This window comes from Cucumis melo, chromosome 7 (genome assembly GCF_025177605.1).
Source record: "Cucumis melo cultivar AY chromosome 7, USDA_Cmelo_AY_1.0, whole genome shotgun sequence".
Taxonomy (NCBI): domain Eukaryota; kingdom Viridiplantae; phylum Streptophyta; class Magnoliopsida; order Cucurbitales; family Cucurbitaceae; genus Cucumis; species Cucumis melo.
Window position 1 is genome coordinate 14,260,091 of NC_066863.1, and position 24,664 is coordinate 14,284,754.

Genomic DNA, 24,664 nt, shown 5'->3' on the forward strand with positions numbered 1-24,664 from the left:
CTTCTCGAAAGAGTAAGTAGCGAGGACATAGCTAAACATGCGTAGAAGGGAGGTTGGAAACAAACTCCATTTTGGCGTTTTGCCTCCAATCATTTGTGTCCTAAAAGAAGAACAAGTGTGGTGTTTAGGCGTCGAGATGTTGCTTGCCTTAAATAGAGAGTCAAAATGATGCTTATAAGTAAGGAAGCTTATATGTACATAGCTTGATCTATATTTACCATTGGTATCCGAAAAGAAGAAAAAGTGAGGTGTTTAGGCGCCGAGAGGTTGCTCGCCTTAAATATAAGATAGTCAAGTGATCTATATCCATCAAGAACATATTGCATGGCTTAGATCGCCTAGAATGCAGAAGCTTTCCTTCATTTTTCTTAATACAAGTTAGTTGATGCAATCATTCCATTCCATTCCCCTTGACAGATCCTTTATGTGAATAAGTAGATTAGTATATTTTTATACTTACACTGTATAGAATGTATATCGCCTGGCATAAGAAGTAAGCTTCGTAACTAAAGTTTTGATAGAAATTCCCTATGTTCGACCTTGGCTTACCTAGGAAACCTCTTGCTTTTGCTTACACTTGGAGAAGCGTGAGAAAAACTTGTACTAAACGTTGATTATTATGCAACACATAGGTAGGATATACACCTTTTATCGCATAACCCTAACTATGATATCCATCATTAGTCGCATAATTAGAATTCATCATGACACGTCCACGAATAAAATATACTAACAAAAACAAAGAAGCAAGTTTTTTATAAGTACCAACGTGTTTAGTGAGGTCTTTGCTACTTACTCTCTATAGTAGTTAGCGATGGCACTTATCAGGCGATGAGTTAAGTTCAGGCAAAACACGATGAATCTTATAAGTAAAGAGTCCTTAGCAAGTACATAACACATAGTTAAACTACTCACAACATTTCAATCAAGATAAATAGCAAAGAAATGGAAGAAAGACAATGGATAAACATGAATTATATTGATAATATAGGCCTCTCGACCATGAAAAGAAGAACATTCATACAATACAGTACAAAATACACAAATGGAAAGTAAATAAATGAGCGAAGCTGCATAATGCATTGATAGACACTCCTTGGCTCTTTTACAAGTTAGAGGAATGATGGGTAGGTTTCTCTCTCTAATCACTCTCTAAGCTCTCACTCAGAAATTGACCGGAGAATAGGTGGAAGAAGAACAACTACATATGAGGAAGCACTCTGAAACTCATCCTTCCTCCAACCTCCTTAAGGAATGGCCTCCTCTGATTTCTTCAAGGTGGAGTTGGAGGTACTTGTAGGCATACTTAGGTGGAAAATTAATTATGCTATGTTGTATATCCGTACTCCCTATGTTGTGCATTTGTTCTTGCTTACGAATGTCAACGCATAAAGTAGTCGTTTCTTGTCACATCAACTTCACTACCACTCTTGTCATTTAGAGCCTGTTTAGTAACTTTCCTATTCTATGTTTCTTTTTTCTTGTTCCTTGTTCCTTGTTTCCTATTTCCTGTTTCTTCTTCTTTTTAGAACAAGAAATAGGAATGTGTTGGATAACTGTTTCTGTTTCTTGTTTCTTGAAAAAAAAGAAACAAAAACAAAAAAAAATGTGTTTGATAATTATTTCTTGTTTCCTTATTTTCTTCCAGATTTACTTTTTGTTTTTCACACCTATTTCAATTAAACATTAAACAAAAATATAGGTCATCCATCAAACATAAAAAATAAAATTATCAAAAGTTTATTCATTTAATCCGAAGAATTACCGATGCACAAATAAAAATAATAACATAAACATAAAATTGTATCTATCCTTTAAATGTTGCCAAATTTGATTGGCAATATTATCTCTCACTCGGGTCATTTCTCTTAGATGATGTTCACTCGCTTCTTAATCCATCAATTTCAACAACCCCATCCATATTTTGTGACATCTAGAATGTAATATTAATTTTAAATTATTATATCTTCAGTATTTGAAATTGAAAAAAATAAAACAAAATTTAACCTTTAACTTTACTACCTATGATGCTTTAGAGAAAAAATCACAATGAAAACCTAGATCCGCGCAAAGAGAAAGACGAAAACTATGGCCTCGAAGAAGAAGAAGAGTCAGACGAAAACTATGGATCCGATAAAGAGGAACAATCAGGCAAAAACTATGGATCCGACGAGTCTAGCGAAGAGGAAGAGTTTGGGTTGTAGAGGAAGACGATGAGAGGCGAAGAGGAAGATAGTGTGCAGAGGAAGACGATGAGTGAAAGAGGAAGATGATGATTATTTGGGGAAGACGATGGAGATAAGAGGGAAGGGAAGCCAATAAGAATAATTAAGAAAAAGAAAAAGGAAACAAATAATAATAATTGAGAAAAAGGAAAAGGAAACCAATAAAAATAATTGAAAAAAAAAAAGAAAAGGAACCAATAAAAATAATTGAAAAAAGAAAAGAAAAGGAACCAATAAAAATAATTGAAAAAAAAAAGAAAAGGAACCAATAAAAATAATTGAGAAAAAGGAAAAGAAAACCAATAAAAATAATTGAGAAACAGGAAAATGAAACCAATAAAAATAATTGAGAAAAAGGAAAAGAAAACAAATAAAAATAATTGGGAAAAAGGAAAAGAAAACCAATAAAAATAATTGAGAAAATGAAAAGGAAACAAATAAAAATAATTAAGAAAAAGGAAAAAAACAAATAGAAATAAATTGAGAAAAAAAAACCAATATAAATAATTGAGAACAGAACAGAATAAACTGCTTTTTTTGTTCGCAATAATTCCTTATAAAATGAGAAATGCTTATACTTTTTTTAGAACGAGAAACAAGGAACGTTACCAAACACCTCCGTTTCTTAAAAAAAATGAAAACTGAAACAGGAAACAGGGAACGAGAACGTTACCAAGCGAACCTAGTGAATCATCTCACGTGATGTGTTAGCATCTTGCCTCACTATGTAAATCATCAGGCTTCTTGCTTCTCACTGAGTTATTGCATGCGATTTTTCTAGCAATTCTCTTCATTTCTTCTTTTTGCTATCCTGTGTGGAAAAACACATAAAAGCATAGTTAATAAGACGTGATGACTTATGTAAGGTGTATTCTCTTAACATTATAAATTTGTAGTAAAAGATACATATTTTGGTCCTTTATCTCGCATTTTGAATCCATTGTTTTACCTAAAAGACCACAATAACTTGTATTTTTGCAAGTTATCACAAAACAAATGCATACTTAGTGAATTGCATGTTTAGGTTTAAGGGTTAGTTATATCCCTTAGTGAGTAATAAGGGTTATCAAATGTTTGTGTGGTATGAACCCATACGAGGGAAACTTTCCCTTTTACCTTAATAAAACCAGTGTATCTCTAACTCCAGTATTTCCTATTTAGCTTGATGGTTTGAGCGGGCTTTGTATATAAGGTGAAATCCTTCTCAAACCAAAATAGGGAAAAAAAACAAATTTAGAGTACATTAACCCTTTCGAGTATGCTTAGTGAGTCAAAATAATGAGGTCTTGCATCCAATTGTGCATGATTCGTTGATTTTAAAATTTTGTTATGATGCAATGACTTTCTATGCTTGATGTTTGATAGCTCTAGAAATGAATTAGGTTTTTAAGGTTAAAACTCTCGAGATAACAATACTTACTCACTTATTCTCTTGTTTTATAGGAAATAATAATCTAGAGGAGTCAATGAGTCCAACACATCAACAATCACTCAATTTCAAGCTAAAACAAGCAAAAACATGCTGAAACAAGATCAATGACATTTCCGTAGTTAAATTCAAATGATGTCGTCCCCAGTGCGTGATGCTGAAAAATAATAGCCGAAGTTTTCACGCACGCAAGCCATGACGCCCATGACAGAGCCGCTACAAACTTTTTGCATCCATCGACATGACTTCCCAGTTCCCAATCAATTTAGATGGCTTATTTAAACCATCTTCCTCTTGTATTTTGATATCTAAGACCTCATTTTTTAAAATTTACCATTTTTTTAACAACTTCTCTGGTAAATTCTCTTTTAAAATCAATGAAATTCTCTCTTAATTCTTCCAAGAAATGTCTCCTTTCTTTAAATTTCTTCTTGGAGTTACTTTGAGAGTCATGAAGAACAAAGGTACCTTTCTTTGGAAATGACAGTTCTAGCAAATTTTTCTTGAGAACCATGTCTAATTGCTTTCTTAATTCAATCTTTATTTGAAATTTCATTCTTGCTTTTATAATTAATTCCTGTTAAATTGAATTGGTCTCTCGTGAAATCATGAATTTACTTCACTTTTTAATGGCTCTAAGCATATTTTTTTGAAGCAAGAATGATTGAAAGGTGTTGATTTGATCTTACACATGTCTTCCTTTTGATATTTTCTCTAATTTTCAATTAGATTTTCAACTAATTGACTCTTTTTAGGTAAATGCTTTCCCTACTCTTGAATGCACAACATTGAAGCTTAGAAACTCAATGCAAATTTTGAAGATTTCATGGAAACTACTAAAATTAAAATGATTCTTTTTAAATTTAGTATGCATCAGGCATGATTCTTGTTCATTATCATAGGTGGATTAGTTTTTCTTGAACTAATTAGTTGCGGATTGAATTAGATTTGTGTGAATCTATTTGTTCTATGATAAAAAAAGAATGCTAGAATAATGAATCATTCCCACTTTAGTCTTGTTGAGAGAAATCTATATCTTTGTTGTGCTTGATTACTATAAAAAAAAAATACAAAAACATTTACTTGCTTTATTTTACTTTCTTGCTTTGTCACATAACCCCCTCCCCCGTTGTATGCTAAAATTCTTTAATATAATCCAAGATTTGTATACTTAACAATGATTCTCTTGGATTCGACACCGAACTTACACTTTACTACGTTTTAACAAGTTTCTTGATATAAAGTTTGGGTTATAAATAACTTTGTTTAGTTTGATTTAGTGAACTTTAGACCCATTGAATCTTTCTTATATTTTTAATTACATCCCTAATTTTTCAAGCTAAACAACCAACTTTTATATGAGATCGGCTTCATTGTTACTATACCAGCTAAACTATGGTATGATAATCAAGGTACTTTTCACTTTGCTTCCAATCTAATATTCCATCAACGAACTAATCATATTGAAGTGGATTGTCATTTATTGATGAGAAAATACAAGGAGGATTGATATCTAAAAGATATGCAAAAACTGTAGAACAATTGAAAGATATCCTTACCAAACTAGTAAGTGGGCAAGAACAAGCTATACTTACAACAAGTTGAGCATGATTAACATATTTGCTCAAGCTTGAGAGGGAGGGTTATAATATATGTTTATATTGTAATTATGTATAGTTGTCCTTTATTGTAATTTTACATCGCCTATATTTTCTTAGTTGCTATATATATACATGTGTGTGTGTGTGTCTTTACCTCGATTAAATAAGAAGATTATTATTGTTGGAATTTATGTTCTAAAAATCGTAGTTTGTAGTTTAAATTACATTTTATTCGATAAAGTAGTTATTGAGGACTTATTAGTGAAAATAGAATACTATAATCTTGAATCCAATAAACTAATGTCCCGAAGCTATCTAGTGTAGACTTGAACTTTATGTAGAGACATAAACGTGGATCAAGTTCAAGTTTATAGCCCAAACGGTCTATAATATATGAATAAAATTGGGACCTTATCCTAGGGACGCTATGGATGTAGCTCGTTTTGTAGTTAGTACAAACGATATGATCCTAAATCGTTCATGGAGAGACATGGAAGTGGGAGCATCCTATGTAAAGAGTTTTCCTAAGATTGAAACCATGAAATAGTCACTTTTAAGTTATAACATTATTGACTATATAAAACTGGCTAATTCGATTATGATGACCTAGGTAACTTAATCTTAATTGTGAGCAAACTATGAACTGCAACCCCTTGGGGTTATCCTGCACTTGGAAGAAGAAGTAGAAAAAGGAATAAATATAGTGATAATTTGATTCTTCATCGCAGTAGTAAATAAGAGAGAATCTAATTTGTTTCTTCGTCTTTACAAAAAAAAAAAAAAAAAAATAGGAGGGTGTTGGGTTTAGTAGATAGGTTGTTCCCTTAAAGACTGAATAAAAGTCTTGATCAAGGGGTCTCACCCTCTCATTGGCTCGAGAGGTATTCGATTTAAAGGTTGGACCTTAAACTAATTGTTCAATAGTGGATTAGTGGGACTTAAGGAACAAGACGTAATCTCGAAGGTAAAACAGTATTTTTTACCCAGCCAAGGTTACGAACAACCTGTGAAGGATTAACTTACTAATCATGGTTATATCAGATGGACACAAATATATCTATAGTGAGGAAAGTGTAACTACGTGACTTTAGTGGAATGACCCTTTAGTGGAATGACCCTTTAGTGGAATGACCTGTTAGTTAACAAATGTTGATTAGCTTGGTCTAAAAGGATTTAGTCAGTTAATCATGGATATCCATGATCTATAGGTCCATTAGGTTCCCCTACTAGCTCATATAAAATTAACTTAGAACAACATATTAGATTAATTCGAATTGTTCAAATTAGGTAAAGAGAGAGAAACCGACAAATACATTTGATATAGCTGTCGGTTGTCAGTTTTAGATAGAGCTTTATATTTAAATATGGCTTAAATATTAAAAATTTAAATATGGATTCATATTTGAAAGCTCGAAATTGATGGAAATGGTCAAAGTTGTAAAAAGTCAAAATATTGACTTTTCACTTTGAAAAGTTCAACTTTGGCTGACTTTATATTCAAATGTGATTTGAATTTTAGAAAAATAAATGTAGATTCATGCTCGGGAGGTCGAAAATAGTCAAGACAAACAAAATGGTAAAATGTCAAAATGTTGAAAAAGTCAAACTTTGACTTTAACTTGATGGTCAAATGATCATAATGCCCTTGGACTAAGTTAATGGAAAAATTCAACATTTTTTGGGTCCCACTAACACTTAGTGGGATAAATTCCACTAATGGTTAGTGAAAAATAGGTTCTGAGATTTTATGAACAAATTACATGCATTTGTTAAAAATTCATATAATTTGCTTATAAATAGATTATTTTTCAAATTGTTCAAAACTTTTGCCATCTTTTTTAAAAATTGAAAATTTAAAAATTATTTCATTATTTCATTATTTTTCTCTCCATCTCAAGCCTAAATCTCGATCTTCCAATTTCCATCTCTTTCTCAATTCCCTTCACTTAACAGGTCCCACAACCCGATTCTAAGTCTGAAGAATAGCGGGTCAACACTAGTGGTAGTTCCTAGTTCAAGTTCATAAGGAGATTACGAGGAACGGGAGTTTTCGAAGGTATGTTCTTCTTTTAACCCTAATTTTGTTTTAATTAGGGTAATTTGCATGTTAATCTCTAAATTAGTTTATATGCAATTAGGGTAAGTTTTGATCCATTTTTTCTCTGCGTTTGTATGCTTTCCATCAACTATATTCTCCAAAAATACAGAGTTCATGCAATTTAAGACCCGTGTCTGAAATAGAAGGGTCAGTTGGAAATAAGTGTTTGTTTATTAAGTTTTGAAGAAGATGTTTTGAGAAGAGTAATTTTGGAAGTAGGCTTTCTGATTGGTAGCTCACATGGAAGTTAGGCAACATGGGAAAATGGAAAGTGCTTGTCTTAATTTATGTGCATACAATTGTTTAGAGATATGTCTTGTTAAAAATCTAATTAAGTGACCTATTAGGTGACCAGAATAGAGTTATGCGCTAAAAAATGCAATTCCTATCCACACGTTGCAAAACTTTTCATGATATGTATGTAATACAAGTTTTCCTCTCTATCACCCAAGTGTAAGTGAACAGAGGTTTTTTGGTAAGTCCAAGGTCGAACACAAGGAATTAACATTCCTATTGAACCTATCGCGCATCTAAACTCATGCGGTATAATTTTACAGTATGATTATGAACGGTATACTTTACTCTAATTATATACACTAAGGTGCATTTGGTGGCGCAAGGTAATCATAATGATGGAGTGAGATGGAAAATGAACTCAAACTACAGGCATGATATGAAAGAACGCTTAATTAACTAATTGCAATCTAGTGTGCATTAATAGTTCGAGTTGATACAAAGTACTTATCTATTAACTTTAAAATTAAGGCGAGCATCCTTTTGGCACTTTTGCCATACTTGCTCGCCTCTCGGGATCTAAATACTTAAAGTTAAGCTATGATTTGTATTTTTTTGCATTATAAGTAATTTATGCTAATTTAGGCGAGAAACCATTCGTGCTTTCGTCGCACACGTTAACATCTCTACAACTTATGCGAAGAATAAATTTAGCGACGAGATTGTATTGCTACCATCTCCTCACCACTCATTTAGTTAAATATGTACTCTCGCTTGTTAAGTGACTCTTATCAAGGCGATTTTCTTTTCTCTCGAACAAACATTACTTTGACATCCTTGTTTAGCTAAATAATACTTGTAAAACATAAATTCAGATTCTCTATTATTAATAACACATTGCATTGCTCATGAACTAATTAAAAAGGTTAAACATGGATATCAATAGAGAAATGAGAGAATGATAGAAGAAATGCATTACTATTATAAACATAACTTTAGGCCTCTTGGCCATGGAGTACATATTACAAAGTAATACAATAAAAACAAAAAATGGTATATAAAGAAGTGTGTCAAGCCTCATAATATGATTTCTCATACTCTTTGGCTCTGATTTTTGCTTGATTGTCGAGGAGAATGGTAAGGGGAAACACTCTCTCTCTTTATGTTCTAAGCTCTCACCTAACCTCAAGAAAGAAAGAATGGAAGATTGTGAGCTTTAGAGACTTCTATTTATAGGCGAGGAGTGATGTTGACAAGACATTGCACGCTTCATTAATGCCTCTGATTAAAGTTGCATCGGCACCGTGTAGATGTCCTTTTGTCCTTTTTCTGACATCAGCGCTAACTAAATTTGTCTGCAAGTGCATCAGATCGTCTAGCTTATTATAATCGTCGTCACGTTTGCTAGAGCGTCTCCTTGCATAATGTTCTATCGCCAAGCTTTGCTTCTTTTTGCCTAAAATCCTGCAATAAGACAGGTAAAATGCGATAAAACAGGGATGAAGTTCTTTTATACTATATGATACACATGTTAATCAAATTCTTTACGTTTTTTTTATGTTTTCTTCTATTCTTATGCGATAAGTTTTATTATTTTACATAAAAGACCACAATAACTTGTCTTTCTACAAGTTATTAGAAGGCGTTTTGGATACAACGCAAACTGAATCCAGGCATTGAGAGTTAGGAAAATGCTGCAAAATTTCCTAATTGTACTTAATGGGCCATGTGTAAGAGTTTAAGCTAAGCATGGTTTGGAAAGCTATTAGAATTATACGTGTATTGCTTTAAATAGGAGCTTGCAAGCTTAAAGGAATTAAGAATGATTGGTCCAATTTAGGATTAGTATAAATAAAATTGAAGGGTCAGTAGAAAAAAAAGTTATGCTGAAATTCTTAGAATTACTCTATTGAAAAGAAGAATCACTACACGAGAAGGTCTTTGGAGGACTAGAGGTTTTGAAGAAAGAAATTAGTGTTATGAGCGATTTTCCAAAATGTTTTAAGATTTTAAAACTTTCTTCTAAGTTTCTAGTTGTTTTGTCATGACTGTTTACACGTTAATGTTTATAAAGAGAAGGATTTCTAAAGAAAGTCTTGTGTTATGCTTTAAAAGTTTTATACGTGTTGAATGTTTTTAATGTTGTGTGTAAACCATTGGTCTTATACCTATCAAAGAGCTAACTATTATGTGCACATAAGGAGTAACAACAACCATGTAGAAAAGGATGCATGGTGGAGTGAAGTTAACTAATGTAAAAGAAGCATATTGAGCTTAGCGACCTCAACAACGAGAAATAAACCAGGAAATTTTCCAAAGGATGTTGATGATGAAAAGAACATCACAATAGTCTATGTGTGGGAATAGTTCATATTCTTGGTAAAGGAATATAAAAGGTTGATGAGAGATTTTTGTTTTATGAAATGAGGCGATGAAAGCCATGTTTATAAAATGATTTTATGTCTTGTAAGCCAAAAAGGATATAAAAAACCATCACTCATTAAGTTTTTACTTATGTTTTAAGCTTTCCCTCCCCTAGGTCACCAGACATTAAGGCTAAGTTGGGCTAAGTAAGGCGAGCTATCAAGCATTGAAGCTAGACCAGACGTTTAAAGTTTTATTTTGTAATTTATATACTTAAGGATGCATGTAAATGTATTTTGACCGCATATTGTTAAGTTAATAAAAGAGGAATCGTTTGTTATTGTCCACTATGTTATGTCATTTCTTATTGCCTAACTTTGAGTTTCAAGTTGTATTAAAGGAGTTAAGTTGAACTAGGCGATAATGTCAAGATTCAAAGACTTAAGTTGAGCATTCTAGTGTTTCATTTTGAGGCGTCAGGACTGCTCAAGTCGCATCGCATGCTGCATAACGTGGTTCAAGACGCGTGCGAGGTGAGGCATGACAACGCAAGACCTATAGCTTCTTCCAAGAGAAACCTCTTAAAAGTTATTCTTGTTCCTTACCAGCTAGATGGACTAATATGCTAAAGGCACTACTCTCAGAACTTAGATGGAAAAACAATTTATCTCCTCATATGAATTCTAACAGAACACTTAACACTTCATACTCAAGATGGACATAGAGAACTTTTATCTACCCCAACAACGTGGCAATAAACACAATACCATGACATTTTCATAAAGAAGAAACATTAGTGTAATAGAGTATAGAAACATGGAAAGAAGTCAAAAGCATGTTCTCTTAACTAATTGAATATGGATCAAAGCAACACATGTCATACAAGACCATATCATGGCCAAATGAAGTCAAAAGCATATTGCCTTGGCATTTTCATTTGATATTGCTCTCGCTCGATCTCACTTTGGCTTTTTCTATATCTCACTTGCTCTCGCTCTCTCTAAATCTCTCTATATCTATCCTTGGCTCCCTTTCTCTCTCTCACTCCATACTCACATGTCTCAATCCATATTACATGTCTCTCGTTCTCTCTTTCTCTTGATATCCACATGTCTCCCTCTCTCTTAATCCATATTACATATCTCTCTTTCCTATTCATATGTCTCACTCTCTCACAATCTATGGCTTTTCAACGCCAGTATTAAGAATGAAAAAGAAAAAGAAAAAAGTATGAAAGGTTAAATGTCAAGCTAGAAAGGAAGGAAGAGAAAAAAATGGGTTGAAGATCTATCGAAGAAGAAGAGGAAGGAAAGAGAGAAAAACCACAATAGAAAAAAGAAAAATGAACTAAAGGCTGAAGGTCATGCTAGAGAAGAAGGAAAGAAAAAGGAAAAAGGTTGATCAAGGAAAAAGGTTGATGTATGGACGAACAAGAAGAAAAGAAAGGAGAGAGAGAAAAAAATGAAGGTTGCATGGAGAAGGGCATCGAAGAAGAATAAGAAAAGAGAAAAATAAATATATCAAAAGCATATTTGCAACTTTACTCAACCATGACATTAATATAATGCCATTTGATATTTTTATTATTATATTAAAAAAGAGTTATTGCCAACATGAGCTTAACTCAACTAGCACCTCTATGTACCCATGGACAAGAGGTCCCGGGTTCAAATCTCCCCACCCTGCCCAAAAGCTTTTGTCTGATAGGTGCTTCATCGACTGGGGCAAGATGTCGGGAAAAGCCAGCACGTCGGGACAACTTTCCTTTATATACTTTAATTTATTATTATTTAATTCTTTTTTTTTTTTTTTTGCTATTCAGATCGGATTCGATTCAAACTCAATCAAATTCTAAGAAGAATTAACATAAAATTAATAAAAAAATTAAAATACCAAATCAATCAGTAAATGACGAGATTAGAATAAGAAATAACACATATGAGGTGAACAAAAATGCCTTAGGATCGTTCAACCCATATTCATTTTAATAAACTGAATAGCAAAACCATACACGCATCATACCTGTTAGTATGACATTGTGTTGAGCACCACAAGAAACTCTATTTGCACGTTTACGCTCCAAGATTAAAGCATCCAAAAACCTAAGGACTATTCGAATGTTCTTTGATAATAAAATCTCTCAAGTACAAGGAAGGAAGCAGATATCAAAGACTAAAGATATACCACAAAAACACAAGAAAACAAGATTTAAGGCCTAACCATGAGAAAAAAATCTTAAATAGTGAGTTCAATATAATCTACAGATATCAAAGGTCTAACCAAATATGTACCATAAACCGCAAACTGTGCAAAAATGCCAATGTGAGGTAGAGCTTTTTGGTCCAACGGCTGCCTTCATATTTTCTTCGACGGAGCTCATAATAATATTAAACTTTCCTCCTAGCACATTCCTAACAACATTTCAAAATTGAATTCAATACTAAAACCTAAAACTAATTCAAACTCTAAATACTAAAACTAATTTGAAATCTAAAACCTAAAACTAATTCGAAATATAAAACCTAAAACTAATTTGAAATCTAAATACTAAAATTAATAAACTAAACCACTCATCGAAATGAAGAGCAGCGACGATGACAAACAACGAATAGAGACGACAATGATTATTGCGAGTTCCGAAGGAGATATGGCGAGGTGTTCTCTCTCTTTCACCTCTCTTGCTTCTTCTTTTCAGTTTTGTGATTCATATAACTAAAAGTGGGTTTTTATAGGAAACTTCTGACACACAACAAAGACGTCGAGAGACACCGTCTATTCTCGATGTCATAAGTAAAACGTCGAGAATAGATTTCACCTATACCGACGTTTTACTTATGACATCAGGAATAGGGTTAACCTCTCCTAACGTCCCTTGCATGGCTTCGAGGGGAGTTGAACAATTATTTTATTATATACTATTAGCCGACGTAGTCAACATAGATGTCAGAAATGACCACACTTGTCCCAACGCCTTTCGTAGAGATGTCGTGGAAATACAAGAATTAAATATTCATTTAACTTCTTTCGACGTCTTCAACCATGATGTGGGGATTACTCGTCTAGGCCGACATATGTTTGTAGGCATCGGAGATGAAAGCCTTTGTTCCGACGGTACCTTTGTCGACACTTATTTTTGTGTCGAAAGAGTTTCGATTTCTTATAGTGTTAGCATATCCTCGCATTTACATTTCCTTACCTTGAATTGAGCCTTCATTTTTTTCTAGACCACAATTGACATGTTAGACATGAGCTAGGCCATCACATTGCTAAAATAAAGTGGAAAGAGCATCATGGTTAGGAAACAATAGCTTAGGGCTATGGTGGTCGTTAACAAAAGATCGTCAAAACTCGCTTGCTAAAATCAAGCCAATAAAAAGCGAGACAAAAAGATAGATATAGAAATTCTATGAAGAAAACCTTTGGTAATAGATGTGGAATTGAGTTTGATGGGCGAAAAAACTCACCCACCTTGCAAACTATTCCATATTTTTTATTATCTCGTTATTTGTGCTGTTTACATTTATCACTTCCATACTGACCAAACACACCTAACGTCTATATATTATCTATTGCCCTGCTCTCTCTAGTAGTCCATCTATTCGTTTGATTTTTCGATGCCTTTTTTTTAAGAGTCGAGGCCAAAGTTGGGGACTCAAGCTCTTCCACCTTCACAAAAATGGTTGTTAATCAATGTCAGGTAATACTATTTTCAATGCTCTCTAGCAAATCACTGAAAGCAAGTTTCAGTTAGCCCTTCTTCCTCTCCATTTCTTCTGGTAATTTTAAAGACTCAGATTTGGTTTCTCCGTTCGTGTTTTGCAAATTTCTGTTGTGTTGGAGGTTTTTTTTTTTTTTTTTTTTTTTTTTGGTTGTGATTTTATCATTTCATTTCCTTTCAGACTGCCGTTGTGTCGAATGGAGTTCTCCTTCAAGAAAAACTAGTGAAAGTTTCTAGGCTTGACGAGGGGGGGTGTCCTTCTTTAGGTATTTTTCTTGATTATACTTTGTAAGTTCATTAATCGGTAGTTTTAAATTCCCAGTTGCATGTTACTGATGATTAATTGTTGTGGTAGACTTTCTGAAGTTTTCTAATTCACTTTGAGAAGGCTTCGTCCCCCTTCGAAAAATCTTCGCTAAGTTTTCTTTTTTATGGTGTATTGTTTTTCCACTATATTTTGGTATTCTCTCTTTATTAGTGGCAACAACTTTTTGGAGTTCAGTTTTTTTTCCTTCTTTCGGACATGAACATTGTTATGTGGAAGAAGAATATAGCTAGGGCGAATGTAGCAATTAAAAAATTTTATGAAAGTAGAAGAGGTGAAATTTTTTAACTAGCAATTACTACATTTATATTGAGTTAATCAGTTATTTGATAACGACAAATACTTGACTGTTTTACTTGATTCATAATTTTGATTGTCAAATTGTGGATCAAATCACGGACTAGATAACTTCAATTTCATCAAATTATTATCTATAATCGTTATCTTACTTTTACCATGTTGATTACCTTTCTTAAAAAAGAATAAATAAATGTTGATTGCTTTTGAAATAGTAAATTATGTTGTATAATATTTATTAGTTTCACAATTTTTTCTTTTAAAAAAATTATCCCTCTTTGGAAACACCAAACAAAATCAACCCCACCCACTTCTCACTGCAAATTCCCTTCAAGGCACAATCTCTTGCCTTTGTTGTATTCCTTTTCCTTTGCCCACAACCATCAGTACCCAATCAATTATTCTCCTATTCAAACATTATGGGTTTCACCCATATTTCCCTTTGTAGTCTATTTCTATTTAATTTATTTTATTATATTTGATAAACATGTAAATCTCTTGAATTGTTTTTATCTAACAAAAAAGTTTGAGTACTTTGAAAAAAAATCATGATAAAACTTAAGGTTGTCACTTTCTTTTTCCTATTGGTCCTTAAAATTACGTCTCTTCTTTATTACTATTTTTTTCCCTACACATTTGCCTCAGTTGAGATGACTCACACCGTACTATATTTTTAAAATAATTATGTTATATGTCTGGAGAGTTTCTTTCCAAATAATCTGTATTTGTGCAGGCCCGTGATTCCTCTAGCTTTTCAAGTACTGAGGAATTGGACAACAACCCACAGTGTCATCCACATTTAAGTTTTCTCAACTTCCTTGAAGTCACCCATTCAACAAAAAGTAGGATGTCATTGGAAGCATCAGATTCCCGCTTGACTTGCCATAACGTAATTGATATACACGTGAATGGTGGAGATGTTCATTCCTCGTGCATAGTAAATATTGACATTGACAAGGATAAGCTCAAACCATCTAAATCCTGTGACGGAACTTTTGAAAGTTCGAAAACTGAGAATACATTGGTGGTAAGTGAATTCGTCTATTTACTCACATTTTAGAGATGGTTTTTCCTTTTTAGAAAACGAAGACCGAGGATGGATTCATGATCGTGACAATTTCAAAATCACGCCTAATCATAGCCTTAAATTTACATACTGAGGTGGTTTTTCTTGTGTTCTGTAATCTACATTTCTTACAGCGCATAGAGAAGGTACTGCAAAGACAGTCCAGTCTTAAAATGGGGGCGAAACTTGTGCATTATTTGTTGGACCATGGACTAATGTTACTGAAGTTCTCGTCTAAAGGTAAAACAACTTTCTATAGAAAATCCCATCAAACAGGGTAAATATCTTTTTTTTCCTCTTATTGTCTTGAAATCATCATGTTTGTTTGGCCAATTTCCATGTCTCTCAGCTTATGCCAAGAGACAAGTGCCTAACTCGGGAACACCTAGGTTCAAGAAAATTATAAAATATTTTATATTTTGATGTTTTCGACCGTTTGTTGAGGTCTAAACCTCAAGAATATCCAGGATTTATATTTTTCTTTTGTAATCTCTAGCCTAGCCATTGAAGAAAATATGACATTTCTTATGAGATCATGATTTATACCCTCATTTTTCAAGTCTGAATACTCCATATATTTACAAAAGCCCACTTTCTATGCTAAATGTAATCACTATCTTTATTTTCCTCCACCGTAGATCTCTTCTAGGACCATAAGGCTTTCAATAATTTCAAGTCAATGCTTTGAAGTTTTCTATCGTTAAATATTTACTGAACTAAAAAATTTAAGCAGGTGGATTATAGTAAATTTAATTTTTGGACTTGAAAATTTGTAGAAGATGTATTATTAACAATATTACTAAGGTTTAAACACAAGACATTCTGCTCTAGTACGATATAAGATCACTACTAAACTCAAAATCTTATGTTGATAAGGTTACGAAACATCAAAATCTTATGTTGATAAGGTTACGATAAATTTAATTTTTTATCAATATTTTAACATCTATTTCTTGTGTGATTGGACAGAAAAATTAGGGACCGAAAGGGCTCATGATACGCCAAACATTAGGTGGAGGAAATATAGATGTGTTGCACTTGATTCAAGAAAGATTGTTATTCTCTTCTCGGTATTGTGAGTAGCAAATTTCACATCTTGTCGAGCTTTTGGTTTCAACCTGAGTACTGAGTAGAAATTTGGGCATTCAACTTTAAGTAGCTACACCAAAACGAAATACTGTAATTTATCTATAAAGTCCAACACACTAGTGGCTTTTACTTCATTGTTATTTACTATTGATACTTTGCAATTTTTCGTTTGAACATATTCTTTCAATAACTCCGCTCAAATAATTCAAACCCCATTTTGTTATATTGACACTTTGAAGAAAGTGTCTTTAAATATTTAAAGTACGTCTTTAAATATTTAAGAGTACTTCTAAATATTCATAAATCTTTTTATAAGATTTGAATATTGTTTTTTAGCTCTTTTTCAATATTTCTTTTTCTTTTTCTTTTTCTTTTCCTTTTTTAGGAAAATCAAGCAAAATTTGACATCACTATCATCCTTGTAGATTAGCAATGTATTTCATACTTAAGAAAGTGATGCAAGTCAATTTTTTAAAAAATAGTTATTAAAGATATCAGATTTTGTTTATGATTCATGTCTTCATTTGTGATTACAGGTCAAGCTTGGGAACCTTGATATTGATATATTTGACTCTGAGAGTTAGGCAGCAGGGTGGAGATGGATCTATTTAATAGTTTTGATCTCTGGTTTTGTACAACTTTCTCCGTTCTCTTAAAATAGTTGATTTTAAAATTTAATCTCTTTATAGAACATATTTTTAGGCATGACTATTTATATTTGTACACATAAGGGGTCGTTTGGTTTGTGGGTAAATGTCTTCTACTCTATGGATGCCTTAGGAATTGAACACTCTAGAGATTAGTGAACCTGTGAAATTCGAGATTGGTGAACCTGTGAAATTCGGAAAAGAACGTCAAAATCCTTGATGGAAATGTTAGCAGATTTTGAATTTTAGAGGATTGTAGATAAAAATATTTTATGTTTGATAGAAAATTCTGAAAATTAAGAAATTTGTAAAAGTGTTTTGCTTTAATAAATAAATAGGTATGTATACTTGTATTAGCATTTCTACTGGCATTCATAATTTTTTCTTTTCTTCATATTTCAACTCCTTGATTTAAGAAAAAAAAAATAGAAATTCATATTGAAAAGCGTGCTGTGAAATCTAGGGTCAAAATTCAGGATTTATTTTCTTAGTATTCTAAATCAAATTTAAAAAGTACATTATAGGGCAGTTATAAGGGGTAAGGGGTAATAACTTTTAGAAAAATAATTAAGTATGCAATATATTTAAAAAATTATAAATATAGATTTCTATGGCTATAAACTCTTATGATTTATCGGTTTATGATTTATAGTAAACTAACATTTATCATTGGTAGATTTTGATAACTTTTGTTATATTTACAATTTTTTTAAAATGGTGTTATATACTTAACTATTAGGAAAACGTTCATAAATATACCAAAGTAATAAAATATTTACGATCCTTATAACAAAGTCCATAAATTACTCATTTTTAAAATAGTTCAAATTTGCTCTTTCATCTTTCTTCTCCTCTTCTTCTATTCCATCATCTTTCTTCTTTTCTTTTCTTTTTTCCTTTCTTCCATCTTCATCTATTTCATTGTTTTTTTTATTTTCTTCTTTTTTTTAGAGTGTTATTTTGTTCATCGTGTATCAATATAGATTGTTATTTAGTTCATCAGGTATCAAATATAAAATATCTATTTTTTTTCAAAAATTTTTATTTGGTTGTTTAAGATTATATACTGAATATAAAAGACTGGAAAAAAACGACAATTTGGGTAGTCAAATCTAAATGATTCTGTAAAAAAAAATAGTAAAATTTAAACGATCCTGTATAAAGAATTTTAAAAAAAAATCGTTTAAATTGAGATAGCCAAATCTAAATGATCATGTACAAATGTAGACAAATTTAAACGATCATGTACAAAAAGAATTTTTTAAAAAATCGTTTAGCCAATCTACACGATCATGTACCAAATAATAGTAAAATCTAGACGATTATGTACCAAATATCTAAAATATCTAAACGATTGTGTACCAAATATATTACACGTATTACCAAATATATTACACGCGTTGTTGACGGGACATTTTTGGTATTTTTTATGGTGAACCTGTGGGTTTTTTCTGTTTTTAGAATTGTTTTGTACAAGTTAAATATTTTGTCATTTTTTAATATTTTTGAAAATATCCCTAACTATTTTGAATATAATTGCTATATTTGCAACTATTGCTTTTATTTTTAGGGCAATTGGTTAATATCTCCAATTTGTCTCTAGCCGATTTTCTTTCCTATTTTTTTCCTTCCCCTTGTATTTTTGTTTATTTCTTCTTATGTAATCTATAGAGACGATACCAAGTTTTGTCTTCTTCATCCTCATGGGAAGGTAAGACCTAGTTTTTTTAGTTTAGGGAATTTGGAACGATGTAATTTTGGGAGATTTATCTTAAGGTAAATGTTTAAATATCGTCTATGAGTTCCTTTCCATTTAAATTGCAAGGTTGTATTTTGTCTCGATTGTCTGATAAACTACTAGGGATTTTGCAATTGAATGCTTGATATTATTTTGTATCATGTGAGATAAAGTAATAAGTTGATTTCCAAGAAACAAAAGGTTAATTAGATAGATTTGTAATTTGTTGTTGATGATGAACATTGATCTATTCACCTATGAGAGAAACTATATTGGGAATTGTCAAATATAGTCCATTTTTCAATGAGTTGTAGGGTTTTAGGATTGATCGGGAGAAAATAAATTTTTAGGACAAAATATGAGTGAAAAGTCCAATTTACCCTTAAATGAAATTTCCCCTTCTCTTTCACACAACAAACCCACTTTCTTCTTTCACTTGTTATCTTTTTCCTCTAACTTCTCTCTAACTTCTCTTTCAAACTCTCTTTCTCTTGAAAATTTGTTTATTTTAATTATTAAAAATATTTTTGAAATAAATTTATATTAATTTTCTACTCTTACAACCTTTTTGTTTGAGATTTCCTTCAACTTTTTTTCTCTTGATTTCCTATTCTTTTTCTAAATATATCATAAATTTAAACAAGTAATAAATTAGATTGTTTTTACTTTATAGTTAGATAAGATATTTTTTTAACTGTGTTACATCAACTTATATAGTTGAATTTGGATATGATTTGTTGTACAATTCATCATTTATATATATTTTCTGCTTCATCCCTTTGGTTTAAATTTTAGAACAAAACATTTAGGTTTATGATTATTTTATTTTATTTTATCTGTTTATGTGAAATTAGATAGGTGTGTACCCGAACCTTGATTTACTTATTTATTTAATGATTTATTAAACTTATTCTTTCAAAGTTTTATGGTTAATTTTTATAAATATAACAAAACATCTCACACACATTAATTATCTCACACATCTCGTATATTTCAAACTTTTACTATGTGTTCCAAAATCGAATTTCTACTTTTCTTACGACCTATGCAGTGCTTTTATGCATGTTTAAGAAGCCTTCTAAGTACGTATGTATTATCTCACACGCATCTCGCACATTCCAAACTTTTACTATGTGTTCCAAAATCAAATTTCTATTTCTCTTAAGTCCTATAGAGTGCTTTTACACATGTTAGGAAGTCTTTTAAGAACATATGTATTATCTCGCACACATCTTGTAGATATCTCACACATATCTCATACATACCTCGCACACATCTCTCACACATCTTACATATTTCAAACTTGTGAATCCCGAAGGAAACACAATATATAACTAGTGAATCTTGAAGGAAACATAATAACTGATGAATCCCAAAGGAGACACAACTGCAGAAGGTTACATCACTACAAGTATGAGGCAACTACTAGTAATCCATAACGACATCTACACATGTCTGTCATATCATAAATATTAGTCACATATTTAATCAATATGTAGAATCACCCTAAATCACATAAAATAAGTATATAATTGATCATTGGGTTAGATATTTGAAGTTTAGAAGTTGCGAGGTGTTTGCAAAATGTTTGTGAGAAGTTTGTAAGATATAAATAGTGGCTAAAAGCTCCTTAAACCATGTGCAAAATCTTCCTAAATCACCTATAATTTGTTTAGGATTAATCATTTGATGTTTGAAAGTTGCGAGATATTTGTGAGATGTTTGCGAGATTAAAAAATAGTGAGATGTTTGTGAGGTTTAAAAAAAAAAAAATAGTAGCTCCCCTTATGTGTAAAATTATGCTAATATTTTTAAATTATTTAAGAAACCATAAGCTCAATTTAAAAAATCAGCTTTAAAGAATTTCTCCATAAAAAAATTAATTTCTCCATAAAAAAAAATTAAGTAGCATATGACAGTAAAAAAGAAAAAACTAAATTAACATTTACCAAATAACATGACAACTTGATCAAAGTTGGCAAGAAAGATTAAGAGTAAGTTTGAAAAAATAAGTTTAATAAATCATTAAATAAATAAGTAAGTAAATTAAGGTTAGGGTACACACCTATTTAATTTCGCGTAAAAAGATAAAATAAAATAAAATAATCATAAACCTGGGTGTATTTAGGGGAATGGTTGATTTAGGGAAGGGTTAGTGTTATGATAAAACTAGTGTTAAACCTAGTTTTATCATAACCCTTGTTTGGGGGAAGGATTTAGAAATGTAGTTTTTTGATAAGAGGTGTTTGGGGGAATGGTTATGTGGGAAGGGTTATGTTAATGTTATGAATAAGATGTGTTTGGGGGAAAGGTTATGTGGGAAGGGTTATGGGGATTTTATGATACGATGTGTTTGGGGGAAAGGTTAGGTGGATTGTAATTGTTTTATTTGTGTTACTTAGAAGGATTGTACAAACATTGAAAACTTTTTATTCAAAAGAAATTGTGAACTTATAAACTATAGTATGGTCTTAAGTTAATTGCTTTATTTATGTTAAGTATTAATTAAAAGGATTATTCGTGTTAATTAACTGTCTATTCTATTCGGTAAAACAACTTATTTAATAATTTAGCATAACCATTTAATACTTTTTTGCTCTACAATTTGTTCCACGTGAATATTAAAATAAATAGTAATTTAAATCATAAAATGAAAGAAAAAATTATTAATTCATTAAATAAAAGAAATGTTCATGAAATAGTATATATTACATAACCAATAATGTTTATGTCTTAATTACATAATTTATACTGTAATGAAAAAACGAATACATTATCAAAATTACATATGGCTAAGCCATAATACCTCTTGTAAGGGTTGGATGACCGCGGACGTTCTGACAAAAAAAAATAGAAAGTTAGGATACAAGCAAGGTTGAAAAATTGAAGAAAAATAAATGACAAACGGAAGGAGTACATACATTGTACATAGAAGCACTGACTCGAAATTGAAATGTAAAAAAAAAAAAAAAAAAAAAAAAACAACATTGAAAACAAAAATTCAATTTTGAAAACAAATGATAAATAGCCTTAGAGTTTACAAATCGGTTCAATAACTTGAACCAGATTCCATAGTTGTAGACACATCAATTAAGATGAATTAAAAACAAATAACAAAGGCAAGAAACACATGTATCAAAAGAAGGCAGACAACAAAAGCATAAACAGAAGGGAGTAACAAAACATACACATAGGATATAAAACATAAGACAAACATAGCAAGTAGGTTAAAAAAGGGCAGCAAAATGAAGGCAGAAAGTAGGGCAGAAATCGGGAGAGAAGAAGGCAGAAAGTATGATTTTTAAAACAGTATACAAAAGGGCAGCAAAATGATTTTTAAAACAGTATACAAAAGGGCAGAAAGCATAAACATTTGGCAACAAACAAGGCAGAAACCGTGAGAGAACATGGTAGAAACCATTTACCTATGAAAGATGAATTTGGAATACAAAGGAAATGGCCAAGCAATGACAAATGGAAGTGGTAAAGCATAAACATAAAAGGAAGGATTATATAGAGTATGTAGGGAGTTAAAATGCAAATAAATGACCCAACCAAGAAAAGGCAGGGGAATCTTTGAAAAAGCAAGCTAGAAGATAAGTCAAACAACAGTCAAAGTAGATATTGGAAGTTGTTCTGCTGCCAAGTACACATGAAAAGATAAGACAAACAATTGAAGGGACAAAACAAAAATGAAACAAATTTAATTCAGAAGTAACTCCCTACCATGCTCGGGTAACAAGAAGCAACAGAGTAAACCAAACTAAACCAAACAAAGTAACCTAAACAAATCAACCGAAACAAAGCAACCGAAACAAAGCAACCAAAACAAAGCAACCAAAATAAAGCAACCGAAAGAAAACAAAACAAGACCAACATACATTTTTTAAGAAAATACTTAACCAAAAGACAGAATGCAATCCCATATACATCAGCAATATTAAAGTAGAACAGATTCCACAAATCAAGCTACATACATATATGGAAAACAAAAAATGTAACAAAATCAGTGTATGTCAATCATGAAACTCATCATCGGCTTTGAAATTGGATTTAAAATAGTCCAATACCTCCCTACCAAGCTCGACAACCATTGGCAGACAACGGTGGTGTCAAATCATCTGTCTTATCAGTGAAGGAGCGACACCAAGCCAAGCGAAACATCCACCCGCAACAATGAAAACTCGAGCGGCAAGGATTTTCTGTTAGGGTCGCCTTAACAAAATTTATTTGGAGGCAAAACCCTATACTCCAAAAGGTTGTCGTATTTGGAGCCAACGCCGTGGAAGGGTCAGCTTCAACAAACACAACATACCCTTTCGGGAGTGAGAGAGACGGATGAGATGTAGATAGAGATTCGACTACACGAAATCCTCTCCAATCGGCGAAATGCAACAAAAAATAAATTTGCATGAAAACGGATCGAGGAAGAACAGAGAATGAAATAAGGAGAAAAAAACCATTTTGATGAGGGAGAACAGAGGGTGGTCAGACGAAGGAGGGAGATGTTCAGATTGAGGGAGAACACAAAATGAACGAGGGAGAAGACAGAACGAAAACAGGTCAGACCAAGGACACCGTGTAAAATACCAAAGATGCCCCATCAACAATGCGCTTAATATATTTGGTAACGCAATTTGGTACACGATCGTTTAATTACTTGGTTACACGATCGTTTAGATTTGTCTACACGATCTTTAGATTTTTCTACACGATCATTTAGATTTGACTCTACCCCAAATCTAAACCATTTTTTTTTTCAAAATTTGGTATACGATCGTTTAGATTTGGCTACACGATCATTCACATTCGGCTACACGACCGTTCACATTTGGCTACCCGATCATTTAGATTTGGGGTTCCAAATCTATTTTTTTTTCAAAATTTGGTATACGATTGTTTAGATTTAGCTACACGATCGTTCACATTTGGCTACACGATCGTTTAGATTTGGGGTTTCAAATCTAAAATTTATTTTTTCAAAATTTGGTATACAATCCTTTAGATTTTGCTACGCGATCGTTTAGATTTTGAAAAAAAAATCGTTTAAATTTGGAACCCCAAATCTAAACGATCGTGTAGCCAAATCTGATCATGTAGCCAAATCTAAACGATCTTCTAGCCAAATCTAAACGATCTTCTAGCCAAATCTAAACGATCGTATACTAAATTTTGAAAAAAAAATCGTTTAGCTTTGGAACCCCAAATCTAAACGATCGTGTAGCCAAATCTAAACGATCATGTAGCCAAATCTAAACGATCGTATACCAAATTTTGAAAAAACAAATGGATAACCAAATCAAGTACCTAATTATTTAATAATTATTTTAATTTATATTTAATTTTTTTAATTACGTGTCATTATTAAAAACGGTTCATCTAATTATTTATAATTATTTAGAAATATTCATATAAATTTTAATATTGAAGAGCAATAAAAAAAAATTTAAATTTGTTTGACAAAACTATTAAAATGAATACAAAGGGAGACTAGACAACGAAAGAGGGAGAATTGATGGGATTTCATGAGGAAAGACAAAACACGGGTTGAAGACGACGATTGAGGGAAAGACGAAACACACGTTGAAGACGAAACCTACGTCGGGTTGGGGGAGAAGGAAACCGTGTTTAGGAAACTCTAAAACTAGGGTTTCCATAAACCGTGGGCCAAACGGGAGTTAGGGTTGGGCTAACCCAAGCCCACAGTACTAACCCTTCCCCCAAACAGCCCCTAAATATTTTGTTCTAAAATTTAAACCACATAGATGAAGCAAAATATATATATATGTGTGTGTGTGTGTGTATATATATATAAATGATCAATTGTATAACA

The 24,664-nt window shown here is 31.9% G+C and overlaps 1 protein-coding gene across 1 annotated transcript; it reads left to right on the forward strand.

Annotated features, from left to right (window-relative positions):
* The first annotated feature begins 13,419 nt into the window (after positions 1–13,419).
* LOC103495734 (uncharacterized) lies at positions 13,420–17,455 on the forward strand. The gene is made up of 5 exons (XM_008457378.3): positions 13,420–13,648; positions 15,025–15,318; positions 15,492–15,597; positions 16,327–16,432; positions 16,983–17,455. Exons 1-5 carry the CDS (start codon positions 13,628–13,630, stop codon positions 17,056–17,058), a joined length of 603 nt encoding a protein of 200 aa, XP_008455600.1. The 5' UTR covers positions 13,420–13,627; the 3' UTR covers positions 17,059–17,455.
* The last annotated feature ends 7,209 nt before the right edge of the window (positions 17,456–24,664 follow it).

Excerpts from the sequence above, each read along its gene's own strand:
- LOC103495734 (XM_008457378.3), top strand. The coding sequence starts at position 13,628 with ATGGTTGTTAATCAATGTCAG. Across the intron at positions 15,319-15,491 it reads AAACTGAGAATACATTGGTG|CGCATAGAGAAGGTACTGCA; the intron begins GTAAGTGAATTC and ends CATTTCTTACAG. Across the intron at positions 15,598-16,326 it reads ACTGAAGTTCTCGTCTAAAG|AAAAATTAGGGACCGAAAGG; the intron begins GTAAAACAACTT and ends GTGATTGGACAG.